The sequence below is a fragment of the Miniopterus natalensis genome, chromosome 4, assembly GCF_054644295.1.
Source record: "Miniopterus natalensis isolate mMinNat1 chromosome 4, mMinNat1.hap1, whole genome shotgun sequence".
NCBI classification, from domain to species: Eukaryota; Metazoa; Chordata; class Mammalia; order Chiroptera; family Miniopteridae; genus Miniopterus; species Miniopterus natalensis.
This window is the reverse complement of record NC_142084.1, coordinates 71,960,494-71,983,966: the sequence shown is the minus strand read 5'-3', so window position 1 is coordinate 71,983,966 and position 23,473 is coordinate 71,960,494. Positions and strand designations below refer to the sequence as shown.

Sequence of the window (23,473 nt, the reverse complement as noted above, 5' to 3'; positions counted from 1 at the left end):
GCTCTGGCCCACCCCCGTGTGGCTGCGCACGGGGACTGCAGCCCTGAGCTGGGTCTGTCTCTAGGGACCGACGACCCCAAACTCCATCACGCGGAGTCCGGGGGAGTGCCTTGAGTGGGGACAAAGCAGGTTCTGCTTGTGGGGTTTGGGGATGCCTAGAGGAGGGGCCGCCCCTCCCCTCGCTCACTCCCTTCCAGCCCTTCCATTTTAAGACTCTTCAAGGGCCCACCTCCGGGCCTTTGTACTGGCTGCTCTTGCTGCCTGGAGCTCTCTTTCTCGGGCGCTAGGCCTATTCTGGCTCCTCCTTTGGTCTTTGACCCCCCAGTTCCTCCTTGTCCGCTCCCTTCCCTCTCCTCCTTGCCTTTCATGGCCACATCCGCCATATTACTGGTTCTACGCCAGCCTGGATCGGATTTGTCACTGTGATGATAAAATAATGCATCAAGTAGTCTGTTGGCAGCTCTGCCTCTCTCTGGATGGGCCCTCCCTACAGACCCAGATGTCTGGCTGTGAATATGTTATGCAAGAGTACTTGGGAAGGCTGGTTCTGGTTTTCCTGATAATGGTTTTTCCTCTCCACAGGAGATGGAAGCAGCCCCCTTCTCATTAAAGTGGGGGGCTTTGGAAGGGGTCAGGATCCTGGCTGGCGGCCCCTGTAGTCTTCCCCAGCTCTGCGTCTGAGGGGGCCACAGCTGGGAGCAGGGTCTGCGCCAGGAGACATTTCCTCTCAGAGCTGTAATTATGGGTAATTTTCTAACTGCAGCACAAAAATTAAAACCCAAACAACACCAGGAAGGAAGAAGCCACAGCAGCTGGTGAGCACTGGTGGGGGGAGGGGGGAGTGCTGGGGCTCTGGGTAGGGATTCCAGCCTGGACAGGGTGGGAGCAGGGCCCCCCAGAGTGGGAAGGGGCACAGGGGGAGGGTTGTTCAGACAGCATGGACTCCTTGGAAAGCCAGCAACCACTTGGAGTCTCAGGTTTCTGAAATGGGGATTATACCCCAAGGCTCGTCACCTAGAGGCAGAAATCCCCAATGGAGGATCTGGGCCCGAGCTTGTACCCTGGCTCTGTCCTGTCCTGTGAGCAAGAGCTGACTGAATCTCAGCCCAGCCCCATGTCCATCCTCCACAAAGCTCAACCCAAGCTAGTACATTGCCCTGCTTTCAGCACCTTCTGTGGTTCATACTGCACACAAATTAAGTCCCTGCCCCTCTGCCCTGCTCTTGAACTTTAGAGTCAAACCAATCATTAGCAACCTGTACACCCAGCACCTCATGAGAGAGGCAGCATTTCTCTTCCCCATGTTACAGATGGGGAAACTGATGCTCAGAGAGGCACCAAGGGAGTCACATGAACAACCCAGAGGCAGCACTCCACCCACTGAAGTGCCCCCAGCTCCCTACCTAGGTCTGGGACACTCACTCTGGGAAATTAGAGACATTTTTTTATGAACCTCAGGCCTGGAGGAAGGGGCAGGGAAGGGAGAAATGGAGGTGGGGGAGTCTAGCAGCTGCCAACAAAGTTCTGCAGATAAAACAGGCTGAGCAGGGAAGCAACTTGCCCCAGGATGCACAGCAGAAAGTAGAGGTACTAGGTCCCACTTTGGGGTGTGCTGGCAGTGCCCCTCCCTCACCTTATCTCTCTCTCCAGAGCCCAGGCCTCTCTTGTGGTGGAGGAAAGCATTTCCATGGTACCCTAAGGTTGCATTCTCTCTCTGTGTGATACAGGGGGAGGAATCTTTTCTGCCCCTTTAAGGTCCCTCAGCTTAAAACAGTGAGGAGTAGATACTTGCTAAGCACCAGAAACTAGGCATTTTTTGTCCATGATCCTGTTGCATGCACCCAAACAGGCCTTTGCACAGCCCATTTTCCCTGCCTGGGACACCCTTCCCCCACCCCTCCCTCATAGATGGCTTCTCCTCCTCCAGGCCTCAGCTCTAGTGATGTCTCCTCAGAGAGGCCCTCTAGTGTCCTGGTGTTGGATTTGCCTGAAATCTTCTTTTTGCATATTGATTGCTCATGTCCCCAGTAATCCATGAGTTTCATGAGCAGAGAATTCTTTTTTTCAAGAATATGTTCTTACTGATTTTAGAGAGAGGAAGGGAGAGGGTGAGATAGAAACATCAATGATTAGTCATTGGTTGACTGCCTCCTGCACGCCCCCTACTGGAGATGGAGGCCAAAACCCAGCCATGTGCCCTGACTGGAATTAAACCATTACCTCCTGGTTCATAGGTCCATGCTCAACCACTGAACCACTCCAGCTGGGCAGCAGCAGAGAATTCTAATGTTTTGTTCAATGCTGTGTCCATAGCCCTGAGAACAAGGCTTGGCACACAGTAGGTAGGCATTCAATAAATATGTGTTAATGAACTAAAGATTACAAATGTCCCCTGATTGCTCCAGGGTCCTCAGAGATCTCAGCCTAAGGGCCACACAGACTGTCACCACCCTCTTGTGGCCGCGGTGGGGTGTGGGGGTTGGAAGGGAGGAACCAATTTTCTACCGCGCCTGCAATCCCGATCATGACCACACGAGGGAAGCAGAGACTCGCAGGTCCAGTTCCTGAGGGTCCCATCAGGCCCCGCCCTGACACCCCTCTGGAGCAACTCGAGATCCAGAGTTTCAAGCTTGGAATCCATTAGGCTTCTCTGACTGCCTATGTCTCCAACTGGGCTTCCAAATATATGTCTACATATTTAGGAATTGAATAATTCCATAGCAAAAAAAGGAGGAAAATATTTTAAAAATCACCTAGTTGTCCCACCACCACCCCAAAAAAACCTTGTTGCCATTTAGAACTCTTTCCTGCAAATCTTTTCATTTTGTTTTTTATTCCTTTTTGTCCTTTTTTTCCTCTCGCAAGAGGCCTTCCTTGACTAACACTCAAAGTGTCAACTGCCCTATTTGTCAGAATGCCCCACACTCAGTTGTTGTTTTCTCATTAGTGCTATTTTCTAACCTCCTTTGAATTTGCTAGTTTACAATTCATCTCCCTCACAGGAATGTCAGCTCCCCAAGGGCAGGAGTTTTGCTGCATGCATCGAGTAGGCAATCAGTAAGTATCTGTGGAATGAACAAAATCTTACCAAAAATACAATGAATAAAACCTAGCACACAAAGCTAAATACCCTTATTAGTCCCCACACCCAAGCAGTTGCTGCCATCTGTGCATCCACAGGCTTCCTGGAGAGACACTGTGTATTGTGCACACCCTGCCAGGTGGACACATACAAATGCAGCTTGTTTCTGAGCAGTGTAGCCTAGTAGTCAAACACACAGATTCAGGGCTGCCCCTCAGCAACTGTAGAGCCTTGGGCAAGCTACTTAAACACTGTGCCTCAGTTTCGCCTGCTGTAAAATGGCAGTTCCAATTTCAAGGGACTATTGTGAAGATTATACCACTTAATGCCAATTAAGTAGCCAGTGCCTGGATGCTGCTATTTATAATTAAATATAACAATTACATATTATAATAAACATTTATTTATAAATATTTGATTATATATTATGTTAATATTTATATTTATATGTAATCAAAATGTTTTAAAAGTCTAACTGCTGTATAGCATTCCTTTTTAAATTGTGAGATAAATGATTATTGTTAAATTTTTTGTTCCCTTCCCCCCAACTCCCTCCCCTTTGACAACCATCAACCTGTTCTATATATCTATAATTCTGTTTCTGTTTTGTTTTTTTCATTTACTTTGTTTTTTTTAGATTTCACATATAAGCCCTGGCAAGGTAGCTCAGTTGGTTAGAGCATTGTACCGACATGCCAAGCTTGCAGGTTCAATCCCTGGTCAGGGCACCAAAAAAAAATTGTACATATTAAGGTGTACAACTTGATGTTTGATACAGAGTGTGAGATAATCATTGCAGTCAAGTTAATGTGCATATCCATTGCCTAGATTCCACATATAAGTGAGATCATAAGGTATTCCCTTATCGCACTTCACCTACCTTAATTTGGGGTCCCCAAGAAGCAGCCCCTATGATCGGAATTCAAGAGCATAATTATTTGGGAGGTCTCTCCAGGAAGCCCTCGTCTCAGTGAGGAGAGAAGGCGCGCTGCAGAGGGTGTGGGTGAGTGGGCTCCCCTAAAGCTGGGTTCCCAGGGAGCCCTCAGGGAAACAGCATAGTTCATGCCCCTCAGAGGAGCTGGGGGGTTTATAATCAACTTCCTTCCGTCTGTGTTTCAGGGCTGCTCCTTGGAGAACCCTGTGGGCCAGCAGAGTGGCCTCCTGTGGCCAGAGCAGGGAAATGCCATCTGGCAGGTGGCCTGCTCTTGCTGACCACAGTCACCTCAGTTCCACATTTTGTTTGCCCAACCCCCTCCCAAAAATATTCAGTGGCTTCTCAAATTTTACTATGACCAACAAGGCCATGTGACCTCAAATAAGGTCTTTCTGCATCATTACAAATCAAGGTTTACCTTCTCAGTTAGATTTTGTGTGTGTTCGTGGACCATCATTTACTCCTCCATGAGACACTTGTCTAGTATATTGGTCGCTCATGTCTCCAGTGCCACGCTCATGCTAACATTCATGTCTGTCTCCCAGCCTTTCACAGCCACCCTACACAGTGGTTGTTACTGTCCTTGTTTTAAGAGGAGAAAGCCATCTGAGGCACAGGGAGGTTAAGGTACTGGCTGAAGGTCGCACAGCAATGAAGTGGCCAGGCAGACCTCAGCCATGTTTGCTGAGTGAATGCAGAGAGGTCTGGGGTCACTCACGTTCCAGGTGGGTGGGTTTACCCCTAATCGGCCTCAGTGCCCCAGTCCAGCCCTTGGTCATTATACCTGTCTTCTCGCCTGACTTGCTGGCTCCAGAGCCCCGAAGATGCCTGAAGATCCCCAGGCCCCCTAAGTGGCCTCTGCTGCTGTTGTGTCAGTCTGCCCTCTCCCCTCCTCTAGGGGAAACTGGACTCTAAGGGCGGGGTGGGATTTCAAAGACTGTCAGGAGGGAATGGAGATGGCAGGAAGCCAGGAAGGGGGGTGGGCCAGAAAGCTGAGGGGCTCCCAGGGGCAGGGCCCAGCTTGAGGCCTCACCCAGCTCAGGGTGGGTACAGGGCATCAGAGGGTGTTGAGTGTCTCTGAAGGTCTCTGTGGGTCTCTGAGGGTCTCTGGAGCTCTTTGTGCTGAAGTGATGGGCTGGCCCTGCCTGGAACTCAGGCCCAGGACCTGCTTTAGTTCGTGTCAGGTGGGCAGGAAAGGGAGTATGAAGATGTGCCCTTCAGAAGCTTCCGTCTCCCCTCAGGCAGGGTGGGGGCCAGTGGAGCCCACAGCTTCCCCTCTTCCACAGACCTGGGCATGGCCAGCTGGGACTGCAGCAGGAACTCAGACCCAGGCCTATCAAACCCCTGACATGCTCCAGACCCCAGGACCCCCCAAATGCCAGGAATTTTCAGACACACAAGCCCCAGAACCTAAGCCTCCCAAACTCCAGGACACCCAGGTATACCAGATCCCCCAGACCCACTATCCCAGGCACCAGGTCTGCCTGTCCCCTTCTCCCCCAGAGCCTCAGTGTCTGGTGCTTCCTCCTTTGCTCATTTCCTCTTATTCTAAGTGCTGGACACCACCAACTCCTGACAGGATGTGGTATGTGGGAGATGGCCCACCTGCACCCAGGCCAGCTGGCTCCCCTCCGTCCCTCTCAACCTGAAAGCCTGAGTGTCTTGTGTGTGCTTGCTGGTTAATTTTAATTGAATGTACGATTTGTATTCACATCGTAAAATAAAAAATATTAACGTACATGCTGAGGTTCTCCCTCCCATCTGCCTGCCACTAAGAGGTAATTATGGATTTTTTTTTCGTGTTTCATCCAAAGTTTCTTTAGGCAAATGAAATCTAGAAAATTATTATTATTATTCTTTGCTTTTTTTCAGTTAACATTTTCTCTTGGAGACATCTGCTCTCACCCAGGCCAGCTTCTACCCCAGGGCCTTTGCGTAGGCTTTTCCATACATTGGATGCCCTTCTCCCATCTCCTTATTCAATAAGTTCCTTTATCCTTCTCAATAGGGCTCTCTTGATCATCCTATTAAAAAGGTGCCACCCTAGCCCTGACTGGGTAGCTCAGTTGATTAGAGCATCTTCCTAATACACCAAGGTTGTGGGTTCAGTCCCCAGTCGGAGCATATACAAGAATCAACCAATGAATGCATAAATAAGTGGAACAACAAATCAATGTTGTTTTCTCTCTCTCCTTTCTTCTCTCTCTAAAATCAGTCAATCAGTAAATTAAATATATTTTTAAAAGTTACGATCCTCCCTGATTGAGTCTCACCCTTATTTTTCTCTGTATCACTTTCCACCACCCATTACATATTTTCCTAATGGATCCTGCTTGTCGCCTGTCTCTCTGACTGCTACAAGAACCCTACCGGGACAGGCATTTTATTTGTTTTGTTCATGGCTGTATCCACAGCTTCTAGACTATTGCCTGGCACACAGTAGGAGCTTAATAAAGGTTTGTGGAGAAAATTCTTTCCTTGTTGGTTTATAAAGATCTATAATTTTGTTTTCATGACCCTGTGGCACCTTCCCAGGATAGATAAACTATTTTTGATCTAACCAATCCCTTAAGTTGTTTACAATTTTTTTCATATAACAAACATTGCTGCAACAAATCATCTCATTGTCATGTCATCTTTTTGTCTTCTCTTTTTATTGTGCAAAATACACAACATAAAATGTACCATTTTAACCATTTTAAAGTGAACAATTCAGTGGCATTTTAGTGCATTCATGATGTTGTACAACAATCACCTCTAGTTCCAGAACATTTCCATCACCCCAAAAGGAGACCTCATCCCCATTAGTAGTCACTCCCCATTACCCCACCCCTACCCCCACCCCCGTCCAGTCCCTGGCAACCACTAATCTACTTCCTTTTTTTTAATATGCCTTTCTTGGTTTCAGAGAGAAGAAGGGAGAGGGAGAGAGAGAGATAAATACATCAATGATGAGAGAGTCATTGATCGGCTGCCTCCTGCACGCCCCCCACTGGGGATTGAGCCTAACCGGGAATGGAACCATGATCTCCTGGATCCTAGGTCGATGCTCAACTGCTGAGCCACACTGGCCAGGCAACATGTGGCCTTTTGTGTCTGGCTTCTTTTACTTGACATGTTTTTCAGGTTTATCCACATTTTAGCATGTGTCAGTGCTTCACTTCTTTTTATGGCTGAGTAATATTCCACTGTGTAGATGGACAATGTTGTGTTCATCCTTCATCAGTTCATGTCCCTGTCATTTTACAAACATGTAGATATTTACAGGAGTCCCAGGGTGGGATTGCTGGGTCAGTGGGCACATGTGCTCATGATTCTGGTGGCCTGTACCAGGGTGCCTTTCATGGGGGTGGTACTATGGATGTTCCCCCAGCAATGTGTGAGATTGCCTGTTTCCCCACAGCCCAATCAGCACAGGTGTATCGCACTTTTGAATTCTTTCCAATCTGATAGGTGAAAACAAACGATAGCTCAGAGTTGTGATTTACATTTTCTTATTAGGAGTATCTTTGGGTGTGTTGAAGAACAATTTGCAACCCTTTCTGAAAAGACTCAATTCAAAACCTTCGAATCCTCAGAGTTTGGAAATGGGAAGGAGCAAGGTCTGAGGAGAGGGAAAGTACAGGGAGTGGACTGCAGCCTCCCAGAATCTAGAAGGCTCTTAGCACTTATCCCATTTTACAGACGTGGAAACTGAGACACAGAGCAGTTAAGGTTGCCCAGTGAGTCAGGGGCTAGAATGGAATTGAACCCAGTCTGCCAGATATATCAGGACCCCAGTGAAGCTGAGACCTTCTCCCAGCCCACCTTTGTCCACTCCCTCCTCAATCTCACTTTTGTCACTATCCTTCAGGTCTAACTCAGGCCCCCCTCTCCCTCTGGGACACGAGCCTCCTCCCTAGGTTCTACCACCAGACCCCTGTCTCACTCCAGATGTATGTCTTGACACAATGTCCCTCCCTAGCTCACACATCTGCTTTGGCTTCCCATGGCCCTGGGAATAAAGCCCCATTCCTCAGCCTACTTTGAGGCCTGTGCCGCTTACCCCTTTACACACACACACACACACACACACACTCTGCCAGTTTCTCCTCTTAGCATGTCCATCCCAGCCACTCTACTCCTAACCTCCAGTCCCAGGGCCCATGCTTTGAGCCCAGGGCCCAGGGCCTTTGCCCTTGCTGTGCCTTCTGCCTAGAATCTGCAAATGCATTTGTCTCTGCCTGCCACTGCCTGTCACTGCCACTTATCCCCCAAGCCCCAGACTCAGTGTCCCCTAACCCAGGGAACCCCCTCACCACCCCCTCAAGGTGGAGGCCTCTTTGTATATAAGCAAGAGTGCTGAGTCTGTGGGGAAGGCTAGGAGCTTGGAGGTTTTAGGAATCCTCAGCAAACTTCTGTTCACTTGTTGAAGCCCCAATTTTAATGTCTCTTCCTCCAGAAGCCTTCCACGACCGTGTCCCTCCCTCTAGCCCTGTCCTGACTCTATGGGACTAGGGGCATCTGTGTCCAACTGTTTTCACCCAAGACTGGGTGTTCCTCCAGAACTTGGACAGGGCTGATGCCTTTTGGGGGCCCGTGGATGATGTCTGTTGAATAAATGAATGCAAGGGTTGGGAGTCAACTGAGCTGACATCAGGAAGTGAGTTGATGAGGTAGTATTGGGTTATTAATGGGGGTTGACTGGGATCCAGCAAGAGGGAAGCGGGCGCCCCTCCCCCTCTCGTGAGAATCCTGGGCCTGGAGGCCTTGCAGAGGGGCGGGTCTTCTCTGAGTCGTCTTCATTCTTGTCCTCTGCACTCTACTCCGACACCAGTTCCTCTTCCCCTGCGTCGCTGGGTGCAGACTCTGAGGAGCGCCAGAGACCACAGGGGATCTGAGAGGGGGCCGGCAACCGTGGCCCTGGGTGCAGGTGATCGACCACGAAGTTCCTCCTTGCGTGAGCTCTCCAGCACCGCCCAGGTAAAGGCGTGGCAATGGGACCGCAAAGGTAGGACAGAGACTAGAAGGAGGTTTGTGCAGGGGCTGCAAATCAGAGCTGGGCAGCCCCCACCCCACCTGCCCCAGCCCAGGCTCCCAGCCGCTGGACTTCGAGGCCGGACCTTTTGCCCGGCAACCCTCATTTGCATATAGTGCAGTCTTAGCCAATGGGGCCGCCCGAAATGTTGGGGGCCAAGCCCAGGGAACTCGTCTGGGAAAAGGGGAAGGGGATGCCGGGACTGGCACCCAGGTTATGTACCCATTCCCCGGAGGGAAGAGACTGAGGCTGGAGGCCAGGGCCAAACAATGAGGGGGCGACAAGTGAGGGGCTGCCTATTACCTAAAGCGTCCTGAGCTATTTAAAAAAAAATCAAGATAAACTAATAATAAACCCAAGTGTAGAGGGTGAGGGAGACCACAAGCGGAGGTTGGGGCTTGGATTCCGGTGTCTCTGCCTAGGTTGCTTGAATGGGGCGCGCCCTTGCGTGGGCACTGTGGTTGCTGCTGCTACTGCAGGATCCATGCAGCCTGGGATTGTCCTGCGACGTGTCCTCGGGGGACGTGGACTGGACTACGGAGTTCACAGCAACATGCTTGAACTTTAGCGGTAAAGGCCTGAACCTGCCCTGGAACAGGTCTCTGCAGGCCAGCAGCGTGTTCCTCCTCGACCTGTCTGGAAATGGCCTTCGAGAGCTCCCGTCACCCTTCTTTGCTCACCTGGGGAAGCTGAAGGTCCTGGATGTGACAAACAACCCCCTGGACCATGTAGATACAGTGCTGGCAGAACGCTGTGACCTTGACTTGAAGGCTGACTGCCGCTGTATCCTAGCCTCCTGGCACAAGGTCCGACAGGACAACTGCTCTGGCCAGCTGCCTCTGCAGTGCCTGGATGCAGGCACCTGGCACAACCTCTCCACCTTCTTGGAGGTCAGCTGCTCCCCTGGCCTGGCACCCACAACCATTGGGGCACTGGCAGCCATTGGAAGCCTGCTCCTTGGGCTCTCCATAGCTGGCCCATTGCTGGTCTGGAGACTCCGGGCACGCTGGGCACCCAGTAGCCAGAGCCAGGACAAAACATGGGCTGCTCCAGGTGGTTCCAGACCCAGCTCAGGCTGGCAGCCAAAATACAGTAGCCGGAGCTTCAGCCCTAAGCAACCAGAGGCCACCCTACCCAGACCCCCCACGCCTGACTATGAGAATGTGTTCATTGACCAGCCACCTTCCAGGCACCAGTCGGCCAAACATGGGTGAGTGACCCACACACATCTGCCTGCAAGACTCTGGAGCCAGACAGCTAGGGTTCAAATCCCAGCTCTGCCTCTTGCAGGCTGTGTGATCTCAAGCAATTAGTTTTTCCCTCTCTGGGCCTGTTTCCTCATCTGTAAAATGGGGATAGTAGTGGCCCTCACCTCATGGAGTTGAAGTAGCCCCCACCTCAAGAATGAAGTGAGTTTATATAGATGGGACAAGCTCCCACTTCATGACCTACAAACCCAGTTTCTAGCTGCCAAGGGCAGGGAGAGAGGAGGCAAGTGCTCCAGACAGAGTGGGGACTCTGTGGTAGTGGTCAACAGCCTGGGTGCAGATCTCGTGTAGCCCAGAGCTGTCTCTGAACCACTGTTTCCCTTTCTGTGTAATGGGGACAGCCCTCCCCCATCTCCCTTTGACACATGAGAGATGCTAAGAAAGACATCTGTGCCCATCTCCCCCTACAAAGCCCCAACACTTCTAGTTAAGGCTGGGGATAGGTAGGTTCAACTTTTTCAGATTGGATGAGAAGTGGAGGGAATTTCAGGGGGAGGCACCAGCAGAAACACATGTCAGTAGATGGGAGAGAACAGAGAATCTGCTGTCAGTAGGTTTGGAGACAGTAAGACATTAGAGCTGAGGCTGAAGGGGTTGGGAGGATCCAAGCAAGAAGGGAACAGGGTCCTGGCTGGGTTTCAGTAGTGAGGTCCAGATGTGGAAAGACCAGTAGGAGCCTACTCATGAGAAATGAGAGAATTTGCAAAGCAGATGAAAATATGGCTTAAAAGCAGAAGTGATCTGCAATAGGGATTTGAAGGAACTAGACCTGCTAAGGCAGCTTGTGCTCTGATGCTCGCCTCTGCTTTGCTGTCACTAAGGGCTCAGGGCCAGTCTCTTCTAAAAAGATTTAGGATTGGATGTGTCATTCCCACTCTACATTTTACAGTTGGAGAAAGGTAGGCTCTGGGAGGAAGGGGAATGACTTGCCCAAGGTCACACAGTGAGTCAGAAGCAGAGGTCGGAAACCTCTGACTCTCAGTCCTGTCCATCCCTGTACAACCATATATGTGTTTGGAGTAATTCATACTGAAGTGTGAATGAGTGACAGACACCACTTACCCAAAGTGGCCTTTGTTACAAGAGGACCCAGGGTGGGATTAGGATGTTCTGGAGGCAGGAAAGCTCTTCTCTGGGAGTATTGCCTACCATAGCTAAACATTCCTAAGAAGCAACCTCCTCCCTAACTAACTTTATGGATGCAAAAGCTGAGCCTCAGAGACTTATTTTTATATTGCAGTCATGAAGTCTGCTGCTTCAGGGACTGTGGAAACATTTCCCATCTATAGGGGCAGACACTGGCTCCAGCCACTTGTGTTCATGGGGCTGGTGTGACCAGAGCTTCCAATTTTTTGAGAAGAAACTGAAGTCTAGATTTTAATGCAAAAAAATGGGCAACTACCTCAACTTTAAGGAAGAAGAAAAAATGCTACAATAGCTTAAGGTTCTCAGACTGCAGCATTACAATGCTGAATCCACAGAAATTTCCTAGACTCACTGACTCTGACTTCCTTTCCCGGGAAAGTTACAGGTTGGGAAAACAGTGCCCCTTGCTTCAGTTTCTTGATATGTAAATATCAGTAGACTCGGTCACTGAACTTTCTCAAAGCTGATGTGCCTGTTCACTGAGTCCTCCTTCCCACCCATCTGTCCCCACAGGGCTCACCCATCAGAGGATAGCGACTTCTACATGAACTATGAGGACTTCCACCAGGCCTCCCAGCCCATTTACGGCAACCTGCAGTTCCTGGGCGAGGCCCCAGCAGTCGAAGAGGAGTATGTGATCCCAGGGCACTGAACCTGAACTCCAGCATACCCCCTTCTAGGTGATTTGGGTCATTCCAGATCCCCCCTGGCCTGTTTCCCAGTCTGAGGAATGGGGACAGGGAAGAACTGTCCTTGCAGCCCTCTCTCCAGCCCCCACTCTGCTTTTCAGCCGCCTCGGCTGCTAGGAAGGGAAGAGGAAAGATCCCAACACAGACATAGGAAGTTCAAGGTGTAAACTCCATTGTCACCTTCCTCTTAGTGTGCAGATGGTGCTCAATAAACACTGTGGGGCTGATGAGGCTGCTGGCTTAGGGGGAGAAGGTTCGTTTCAATGGAGACTTCCTGAGCTCTTAAGACTAGGTCTCAGACTCCTGAATTTCTCCCCAGTCCCTCCCCCCTGTCCTTCTCAGGCCCCCTTTCCAGGCACCTGGCATCCAGACTCAGCCCCCAGGACAGCCCACGCTAACCCCAGAGGGATTTTTATAACTCATGAATTGGAACTGTGTCCCTTCCCTGCTCTCACACCCTCCATGGCACCCCATTGTCCCTGGATCCTCAGCCTGGTACTTGAGGACTGCATGATCCAACCTTGTCCACCTCACCACCCTTTCCCATACCTCTGACCTTCTGGTCTGGGTGTTATCCCCACCTAGTCCACCTCCCTCCTGAAGTTTCATTTCCTTAAGTCATTTACCCATACCACTCCTTTTGCCAGAATGCCATCCCCTTCCTCTTTTTCTTACTTGTAAACATCTTAATACAAATGCAGAACTATAGCTGGGGCGTCAGGAGGCATGGGTCCAAGTCCTAACTCTGCCATTAACTTCGCCGCTCTTAGTTCCCCCATCTGTAAAACGCGGTGTTAGAATTGGTCTCTGTTTTAGCTCTAATATACTGATATCTTAACTCACCCAGAAACAGAAGTACTGAGAGTTGAGGAGACTGAGAGCCAGAGAAACGGAGCTAGACAAGCATGGAGACAGCGGGGTGTGCCAGGCTGCCCCTGAAGCCGTTACAAGCACCATTCAATCGCCTGTCAGCTACAAGAACACCCGGCTGCCCGCTCGCTGAATCCTTCCACTCACCCCTGTATTAGGTCCCCTGTGGGAACTGAGGCCAGGTAGGGGCAAGCTCTTCCCGAGATCCCCAGCTCCACTGGGCATCACAGGAGTCAGGTCAGACAGATTCATCTTTATTACCAGACTTTAAATAAATGCACACCCTGCTGTACCAGCCGTCCCCAGCCCTCCGGTGCTCAGGCCGATAACCCCAATAAATTAATAATAAATATCAACTTATAAATAGAGCGGTTTGGGCGGCAGCCACAGACAGCAGTGGTTAGGATACTTCAGGTGCCACGAACCCATTCCATTCAACAGGCAGGGACTGAGGTCACCTCCACTGTGCACGTGCCGCCAGCGGAGTCCTAGGTCCACTCATAAGCAGTGGCAGTCGTTGGCCACGAGGTCGTCGTAGGGCGTGAGTGACACGCGGCCCTCGCTGTCCCGGTGCAGGAGCACCACCGGCTCGTAGCTGGCGGGCACGCAGCACGGCGCCGGAGCGCCCTCAGGCTTCAGGCGGTGCAGACGCGCCAGCATCTGCGCATGCCTGTTAGCCGACCGGAACTGGCTCGGGCACGCACCGCTGCACATGCGCACATCCAGCTCGCGCGGCGCCATTACCCAGTCGGCCCAGCCCAAGTCGTCGAGCGAAGCGCGCAGGCTCAGCAGGCGGCAGCAGCGCCCTTCCCCCAGCGGGCAGCCGTCCGGAGCGCGCGCATGCGTGCTGCGGCGCCCCCTGCGGGCACGTGGCTGCCAGTGCAGCTCCAAGCGGAGCGGTGAGGAAGTTGCCGCCAACAACTGATCAGATGGCTGCAGCAGATGCAGGCGCAGTGCGGGCTCCCGGAAGATACCGACGCCGATCTGACGCTGCATGGGTCGCGTCACATCCCATGAGCCCGAGTGCGGCGGAGACAGCCTGAGCAGGGCCCGATGCAGGCGGGAGGCTGCGGGGAACCCCTTAGTCAGGTTGGCCCGGGGGATGCCCAGGTGCAGGTGGCCGCCTGGCCCGAGTCTCACTATGGGGGAGAGAGAGGAAGGTCAGTCACCGGGTGTGAGTGAGGGTGCGCATGTCCTTCCACAGGCCAGGTTGGACCCCCACCTCAGGGCCCTTGTATAAACCGCTTCCTCTACCAGCCACACTCTTGCCCTGAATCCCTCCAGCCTGTCTAAAATAGGCACCACCCAATTTTCTTTAGTTGTATATAATTTCATTGTGTGGAGGAAGAGGGGCCACATGCTAAACCTGACAAGGTCAGGGAAGCCTGCATGGTGGCCTTGCAAACTCAGAGACCTAAAATAAGCACAAAAGATGGTCTGAAATTAAAACTTTTTAACTAAAAAGCAGTTTATGGTGAGTAGTCATGTCCTAGGTTGGTATCTTCCCTGACAAAGGTGAATCTTTACCTTCACTAAGCCTATTGATTGTCCTTTTGTATCTACAATAACATATCCTTGGAATGTCAAAATAATTCTCCTTTTCCCAGACCCCTCAAAGCACAGGCACCGCTCTGCGGAGACCGTAAATCCCCTCATTGTTATAGAGTTAATTGTTGACTGTTAACTAAAAGAAGTGTGTCCATCATTTTACTTTTTATCCAATCCCAGAGGTTTCCCCGCCCTGCTTTCTCCCACCTCCCTAATCTATCACCAATGGATTTCAAGTAACTCACGTCTCCTCATTTGATTGTAATGTATAAAACAAAGTGCAAAACTGCCATTCTCCGGAGCATTATCTCAATCCGTTGAGGTTTTGGCCTCCTGGCAGTTGTCGACAGTTTGCCTCAAATAAACTCACAAAAACTCTTTACAGGTTTGAATGATTTCTTATGTCAACAATCGGATTTCTTACATTAACAATCACCCCTACTAGAATCTCAGCAGGGATTTCTGTCTGCCTGGTCACCTGTGCCTGGCACACAGTAGGTGCTTAGTCAATACTTGCCTGATATTCATATGCTGATTCTGCCTCCTGCTGGCAGTCAAAAACATTTTCATTGAAGGCCTGTCCTACTAAATGCCTGGGGCTGGGGTTTCAACAATGCAGACACCGTATTTTCAACTCCTTGGGTCTCGGTTTCCTATCAGAGAAATGAAGGGTTCCAGGCTCCCCGGTACTCGCAGGCCCCCAGGCTGGTACAGGTCTTGGGGATACTACTGGGACCTGGCGTTTGAGTTGTTGCATGACCACCACCAGTTTGTTAGGCTGAGAGAGGGCAAGAGGTTTACCTGAGTCTCACACCACCAGTGGGGTTAGGGTGGGATGATATCACTCCTCCTGGTTTGACACCCTCTCCCCAAACCCTCCCAGTTACTAGCGCAGCCCAGATCTTTTGCCTCTGTGGAGAGCATGAAAATATTCCCCTCCTTTCAAGGCACCTGTCACGTGGGACTATAGCAGTGCCTACTAGCTGGATTGCATCAGATTCGGAACCAGTCCGTGTCGGTTCTGCCCATTCCTTTGCAGCGCTAAGTCCCGTCTACTCCCCCTCTCATCCCCCCCCACCTGCCCCTACATTCAAGGACAGGGACCGCGCCCCCTGCCCGACCTCTTCTCAGGGCTCTCCAGGCTCTGAGCCTTCAAGAGAGTCTGTGGCTTCTCTTGGCCTCAGTTTCCCTATTTGCTATCGGAGGAGATGTAACCCTCCTCTCCCAGTTTGGCTAAGCCTCGCTTGTCCTCGCTCAAACAGGGACGCCAGCTCCCCGATCAGTCCGGAGGGGGGACATTCTTGTCCCGGTCACAGATGGGGAAACTGAGGCTCAGCATCATGCTCCATGACTCAGACCCACTGGTTAGATGATAGAAGCTGCTTGGGTGGGGGGTGAGGGTGTGTATCTGAGATTTCACTCACGCTTTGGGGTAAGTATCTGGACTTGAGTGACAGGGATGAGGTCGGGGTTCGAGTCTTCCCAGGTCTGGTTTGCGCGAAGCCTGCTCAGCAAATCTTCGTAGCGTTTCCGCAACTCCCGGAGTCTGGAGACATTCGGACTGGAGTGTGCATCTGAGTGTCCTGGGAGGACCGGGACGCGCTCCTGGGCCAGAGATAGGGCGCCTCCCGATGGCAGCCACGAGAGCGTCAGCAGCACAAGCAGCATCGCAGGGCAGCACGGCGTTGGGTCCCTTCCCATTTACAGCTATGCTCCTTGTGCTCAAAGCTGAGACTGACTGGACGCTGCTGGCCAGACCTTTATATTCCCCGGACTTTGTCCGCCCCCGCCTGCCTGGACCAGGCCGCCAGGGGTGCACAGTAAACACTACAGGGACCACAGCTGGGCAGGGTCTGTGGCTGCTTTTCAGGGGAAGATATTTGGGGGGTGCTCCTGGGGAAGCTGGTGAACCCCACCACCACCACCCAGGAGTGCCCTGAGCCCTAGTAGTATCTTCTGTGAAATGGGGACATCATCCCAGCTTGGTGGGCTGATGGGAAGAATTACTTTCCAAAAAAAACCATTATTATGTGCTAGACTCCATAGCAAGAGCTTAAGAAGTGGCCTTTTTCCTGGATGGTGTTTCCTCTCTTCCCTCTCTGGTTAGAGCCAAAGGCTGAGAATGTTGAAAAACAAAGCAGAGGAGAAAGAGCCAGAAAGAGCCAAAAAGTGTTACCTGAGGCAAGTCATTCATCTCCATCACACCTCTGTTTCTTCATCTGGGAAATAAGGACTGAGACTTTCACTGGAGAGGTTATGTGATGTATAAAGGTCAAGCCCAGGAATATAATAGGTGCTTCATACACTGGGTGGTTTTTGCAGTTACTCAGGGGCAAGTATAAAGCTACCCTGGGCACCAATTCCTTGGCTGGACCCAGAGAGTAGGTGGCAAAGAATTGGAGTAGTGCAGTTTAGAGCAGGGAAGGTCAGTGTCAGGTCCAGCCACCAGATGGTGAAGGGGCAGCAGGTGCCCCAGGAACACCCTTCCCCTTGGTCATGCAGACCTTTTTCCACTGCTCAGGACTCCTGGCCCTGGGCACTGGCCCCTGTGCCATGGAGAAGACGGGCAGCTATGTGAGGCAGATGGTGGAAGTATGTAAAGTGTGATAGGATTGTGTAGGCAAGAAGTACAAGGATCATTGGGGGCCACACAGCTGTGCTCCCATGGGGAGAATGGAGCTCAGCCTTCTTTCCCAGCACACATACACAGGCTGTGCAAGGCCAGTCAAGCCTAGCCCCCTCCCCATCCTCCATTCTCAGCCTCAGCTCTGTGCAGTGGGGTTATACCAGGCGACTGGAAAGTCTTGAGCCTCCCAGATAATCTGCAGGTGCTCAGTAAACACATGTGCTCACCCTACCATCCTGATTACAGCAGGTTGGGAGGCTGGGCCTCTTGCCCCACCAGCTTAGCACAAAGTTAAGTGCTCAATAGAGGATGTGGGGTTGACTAGGCAAGGAACTAGGGCTCCCTCCACAGCCACCACGACACACAACAGCAGAGACCAGGCCCCAGAGTTACTCCAGAGTGCTGAGTCATCCTCACATGGCAGGGAAAGGTCAGCAAGGGCCGTGGAGGCTATGGCTGACCTGGGGGTGGGCCAGGCAAAGGGGGTGCTGTCTGAGGTGGCAGTCTGCAGATCAATAACAATGAGACTGCAATATTCACTGGACTTCAAGCGGCAGGCACCATTCACACACATTTCCATGAATGGATAAGGGAACCAAACCCCAGTGGCACAAGTAGATAAATAGGTTTTAGAGGGTGACTCCATAATGGGAACCTCCCATGTGTCCAGCCTTCCACTGGACGATCTGTTTCCCTGGCATTTCTTTTTTCTTTTTTTTTTAAATATATCTTTATTGATTTCAGAGAGAGGAAAGGAGAGGGAGAGAGAGAGAAACAGCAGTGATGAGAGAGTCATTGATCAGCTGCCTCCTGCACGCCCCTGACTGGGGATCGAACCCACAACCCGGGCATGTGCCCTGACCGGGAATTAAACCCTGATCGCTTGTATCCTAGGTCGACGCTCAACTGCTGAGCCACTCCCGGCCGGTCTCCCCAGCATTTCTAGGCCTGGGATGGGACTCTGAAGTTCCCTCTGTCTGTTTATGGTTTTTCCCGAATGTAAAAGTTTCCAAGAGTTTGCCCTGATCTGGTCCCAACAGCCTAGACATCTATCAGCTCCAAAGAAGCCAGCCTGGATTCACATTCCCACCCCTCTTCTCCCTGGCTGTGGCACATGGGACAAGGGGCTTCGACTGGCAGAGCCTCAGTTTCCCCACCTGTAAAAGGTGGTAACAGATCTTGTGTCAGGAGGGGGACACAGGGAATGGGGGTTTTACACATGCTGGGGGTTAACACAATCATAATTCAAATTTCAGCACCACCCCTTTGCTATGTGACCGAGAGGGTCTGTGCTTGGATCTGTCTGGCCCAGACTGGGGGTTCCTGGAAGGCTGGGGCAAGGATAAAGCCACTCTGGGCTCCAGTCCCTTGGCTGGGCCCAGAGAGGAGGTGGCAAGGAAGTGGGGTGTTGAGGTTTGGGGCAGAAAGGGCTGGTGTCAGGACTAGCCACCAGATGGTGAAGGGGCGTGGAGTGCTCCAGGAACCCTTCCCCCTGGGTCACCCAAACCTTCCTCCACTGCTCAGGACTCCTGGCCCCAGGTACTGGCCCCCATGCCATGGAGAAGATGGGCAGATGGTAGGTGAAAGGTTAAGGTCAGTGGTGCCATCTCAGGCTGTAAATTAAGAAAAAAATGAATTTATTTAGGGAAAAGGGGTTAAAGATATCCAAAGGGAAGGGCTACATAGCACTGAGTCGAAGGGTACTGGGTCCACGATGGCAGCAAAAATATACTTAGGACAGTGAAACAAGAAAAGCCATAGAAGAAGCAACAGGAGAGCCGAGGCAGGGCTGCTTTGGCTCACTGAGAAGTCAGAGAGAGAAGGGGGCCTTGGAGACAGGTTCCGGGGGTAAGCCCGGGACAAGCTGCCACTGCCCATTGCTCCTCTCATTGCCAATCTCATGGGGTCCCCTTGGAGGGAAGAAGGGGGAAGGAGATGGCGCTGGCGTGCTCCCCTGGTGGGGAGCCCGCACTGGGTCCTTTGTCCTGAGCATATTAATCTCTTTCTTTCTTTTTAAAATCCTCACCTGAGGATGTTTTCATTGAGAGAGAGAGAGGGAGAAAGAGAGAGAGAGAAACACTGATGTGTGAGAGGGCGGGGGATCAAACCTACAACCTAGGTATGTGCTCTGACCGGGAAGTGAACCTGCAGCCTTTCAGTGCACAGGATGATGCTCCTACTGACTGAACCACTCTAACCAGGGCCTCCATATACTTTCTTGGTTTGGGGAAATGAGCAAGCTATCTTTCAAACTGTCCAACCTTCTTCCTAAATCTTCATGGGCTTCTGCTGGGCCCTCCCCCTAATCAATCCCTTTCCTGGATCATTCCGCATTCTGCACCCTCACCCAATCTGATCCTTTCCCCAGATTTTTCCAGGCTAGACTTTGCCCCTTTATGTACCTCCTTTGGCTCCCACTGCACTTGCCTCAAATTCTGCTGTGTCATCTGGTTTCTCCTGTGCATGTGCTTACCTCCCCCTGTGCCATCTAGGCTTCTACTGTGCATGCGACTAGCAAAGGACTTCCCCTGCTGTTTTATCCCTGCTCCTGGGTAATCCAGGCTAAGGACGGGTAGCTTCTTCCTGCCCGCTTGGGGGATTAGGTCCCCTCAGCAGAGGATGTGGCAGTCCCCTCGTGAGCCTGTAAATACTGTGGCTCCTAGTGAATGAGGCTTAATGTACAATTCAGCTCCCTAGTGGATTAGGCTTAGTGTCTGATTTCATTTGCTCCTTTCCCTTATTAATACTAAATAGCTACATAACTAATAATATCACACATGTAACTGGAAACACATAATATGTGGCCATTTGTGTCTGTCTTCTCCCTCTCAGCCTGTTTTAAAGGTTCATCCACACTGTAGCATGTGTCAGTGCTACATTCCTTTTTATGGCTGAGTAATATTCCATTGTATGAATACATCTCATTTTGCTTATCCATTCATCCATTGGTGGCCATTTGGGTTGTTTCCAGCTTTTGGCATTTGTGGATGGGGCTGCTATGAACATTCATATACAATATTTGAGCACCTGTTTTCATTTTTTGTGAGGATACACCCAGAAGTGGAATTGCTGGGTTATACCATCATTCTATGTTTTACTTTTTGAGGAGTCTCCAGAACGTATCCCACAGCCTCTGCCTTTTCATTGTTAAGCTTTGATTGAGATACAAATTTCATAAGGAAAAAGGACTAATCTTAATTTCAGCTCAGTGACATTTTACAATGATATGGCCAGGGGACTGCTTCCTGAATGAGGCTCCAGAACATTCCCAGTCTAGGAGTACCCTGGGCTCTCTCCCATCACTCTCCCCACCCCTGGATACCAGCCTTGCCCACCTCTGTTACCATGGATGTGTTTGCCTTTTCCCCATGATGTAAAGAAACCAGCAGTGCATTCTTTTCTAGTGGCATCTTTCACTCAACATCACTTCCACGAATGTTCTTTGTTATCTGCTGGGTGGTTTGTATTTTTCCTTGCTATATAGTATTCCACCGTGCGTATTCAGGAGTGAAGCTGCTGACTCATGAGTGGGAATCTCTCACTTTACAATCACGACCAGTAATCAGTGTCAATGTAAGAGACATCCGAACCTGTAGAGAATTTTGTAAATTTATTTGAGCAAAACTGACGACAGTTGCCAGAAAGTAAAATCTCAAATGATTGAGAAAATACTCAGGAAAATGGTACTTTTGCAGTTTATTTTATACATTATAATCAAAGGAGGAGACGTAAGGCGGGTTACATGAAACCCATTAGTGGTAGATTGGGGAGGTGGGAGAAAGCAAAGCAGAGAAATCTCAGATTGGGTAAAGAGTAAAATGGAGAAACAAATACTTCTTTTACATTGGTGGGTACAGGATAGTTAACAATTAACATTCACAGCACATACAGATGGTATGTGGGGAGCAAGGTAACAATGAGGGGTCCTGTGGTCTCTTGCTCTGGTGAGAGATTGTACCCTGAAAGGATTTCTCCAACATTCCAAAGGTATGTTATCATAGATGCAAAAAGACAATATACAGGTTTAGTTGAGGTAAAGATTAACCTTTGACAAGAAAGATACTTGCTTAGGACATGACTACCTGCCATGACTCACTTTTAATTAAGAAGTTTTCATTTCAGACCATCCTCTGTGGTTATTTTTGGTCTCTGAGTTTGTAAGGCCTCCCCTAGGCTTGTCAGAGTTCGTATGTGGCCCTTTTTCATCCACATTAGTTCATTTTATTCCTGGAACTTCTCAAGGGGACACAGCACCAGTGAGGGCCTGGGAGATCCCTGGGGACAGGAAAGGGGAATGTTAGCTCCACTTCACCAAATTCCGGAATGCTGGCAGCCAGGCCCATCTGGCTCCCCTTTGAAACATCTTTAGCTGATGACTTCATTGCCAGTCCTGTGGCCAAGCTGGGAGGAGTGGTGGGGCAGGCTGCAGGCAGGCAGCCAGCAATGAGCTCATCGGGCCAGGACCCTGCATTCTTACTGGAGGCAAACCCAGGGTGGAGGTAAACAGAGCACAGAGGCCAGGGGTCAGGCCATTCCCTCCACCTGGCTCAGCCCCAGAATTTTCCCTCATAACTTGGCCACAGTCACCCTCATCGAACGCACACAACACACAAACCTGCTTTTAACGTTTGTTTCTCGTGACTTGAGACAAGCACATTCATGGCAGGAGATCTGGAAGAGTTCAAAAAGCAAATTATTTAAAAATCTACAAATTTACGGAACAAAGAGAACTGCTGTCCTATTGCCATTAAAAACAAAAATTCAGTCCTGGCCAGGTAGCTGAGTTGGTTCAAGTGTTGTCCAGATACACCAAGGTTTGGGTTCCATCCCCGGTCAGGGCACATACAAGAAACGACCAATGAAGCATAAAGAAGCGCAACAAGTCGATGTTTCTCTCTCTGCGTCCCTTCCTCTCTCTCTAAAAATCAATTAAAAAATTTTTTTTAATTCAACCAAGTAAACTTAGGATTTAATTGACTTTATTGAACGAGTCATGAATTGGGCAGCATCCCATCTAGTAAACAGAAAAGTGCTCCGAAGAGCTGTACAAAATGGAAGGCTTCTATAGGCAGAAATGGGGAGGGACAAGAAAGTAAAAAGAGTGAATGATTTTCAGGCAAGCTCATCTTCTGCTAGGGGAAGGCAGGGGGTCTTGTCAGGCAGATGACCTCCCTAGTGCTGAACAGGAAATTCCACACTGATTGGTTTAAAATTTCACTCCTGGGAGAGCCTGAAACTATAATTAGGTTAGGTATTAAGTCTTGGTGGGACTTAAAATGAATGACTCCATTTCGAGACTATTGCTTCTTTCTAACATTGCCAAACCACAGTTTCTCGGTATTACCCCTTATAGAGCAGCACTGAATAGATGAGGCTTGATTAGAGCTACAATCTCAATATTTTAGAATTACCATTATTATTATAGGTGGTTGGGCAATGATGTCTCACCTTCAGCCAGAGTTGGGTTCAGATATGCCTGGGCAAGTCTGGAAAGGATGACCCTTGCTGGCAAACTCTTATCTCTTGAGTCCCAGCTTTGATGTTCTGTGTTCCAATAAGCCTTCCCTGCTCTCCCCCCAGATTCCCTCAGGCCGAGGGGCCTCCCTGTGGCCCCATCCTGACTACATAGGGCTGGAGTGTCTGTCTCTGGCTCTGTGCTCTTTCAGACAAGAGCCTTCTCAAGGACCAAGGCCCAGTGTCACTACAGACATATCTCAAGGTTATTGCAGGTTCAGTTCCAGACCACTGCAATAAAGCAAATATCACAATAAAGCAAGTCACAGAAATTTTTTTCTTTCTTTTTTTCTTTTTTAAATATATCTTTATTGATTTCAGAGAGAGGAAAAGAGAGGGAGAGAGAGAGATAGAAACATCAATGATGAGAGAGTCATTGATCGGCCGCAGCCCACAACCCAGGCATGTGCCCTGACCAGGAATCGAACCCCGATCGCCTGGATCCTAGGTCGATGCTCAACCGCTAAGCCTCGCCCGGCCGGGCAAGTCACAGAAATTTTTTCATTTCCCAGTGCATATAAAATTTATGTTTATACTATACTGTAGTCTATTAAGAGTGTCATAGCATTATATAAAAAAGCACATACTTTAATTTAAAATATTTTATTGCGCCCGGCTGGGCATGGCTCAGCGGTTGAGCATCGACCTAGGATCCAGGTGATCGGGGTTTGATTCCCGGTCAGGGCACATGCCTGGGTTGTGGGCTGCAGCCAATCAATGACTCTCTCCTCATTGATGTTTCTGTCTATCCCTCGCCTTTCCTCTCTCTGAAATCAATA

At 50.2% G+C, this 23,473-nt stretch overlaps 2 protein-coding genes across 2 annotated transcripts; one reads left to right on the top strand and one right to left on the bottom strand.

Moving 5' to 3' along the window:
* Positions 1-9,464: 9,464 nt before the first annotated feature.
* On the top strand, positions 9,465-13,261 carry LRRC25 (leucine rich repeat containing 25). Its single transcript, XM_016210741.2, has 3 exons — positions 9,465-10,243; positions 11,961-12,127; positions 12,984-13,261. Exons 1-2 carry the CDS (start codon positions 9,465-9,467, stop codon positions 12,097-12,099), a joined length of 918 nt encoding a protein of 305 aa, XP_016066227.1. The 3' UTR covers positions 12,100-12,127; positions 12,984-13,261.
* Positions 13,262-13,410: 149 nt separating this feature from the next.
* Positions 13,411-16,234, bottom strand: GDF15 (growth differentiation factor 15). Its single transcript, XM_016210742.2, has 2 exons — positions 15,979-16,234; positions 13,411-14,145 (listed from the first exon to the last, which is right to left on the bottom strand). Exons 1-2 carry the CDS (start codon positions 16,220-16,222, stop codon positions 13,505-13,507), a joined length of 885 nt encoding a protein of 294 aa, XP_016066228.1. The 5' UTR covers positions 16,223-16,234; the 3' UTR covers positions 13,411-13,504.
* Positions 16,235-23,473: the final 7,239 nt, after the last annotated feature.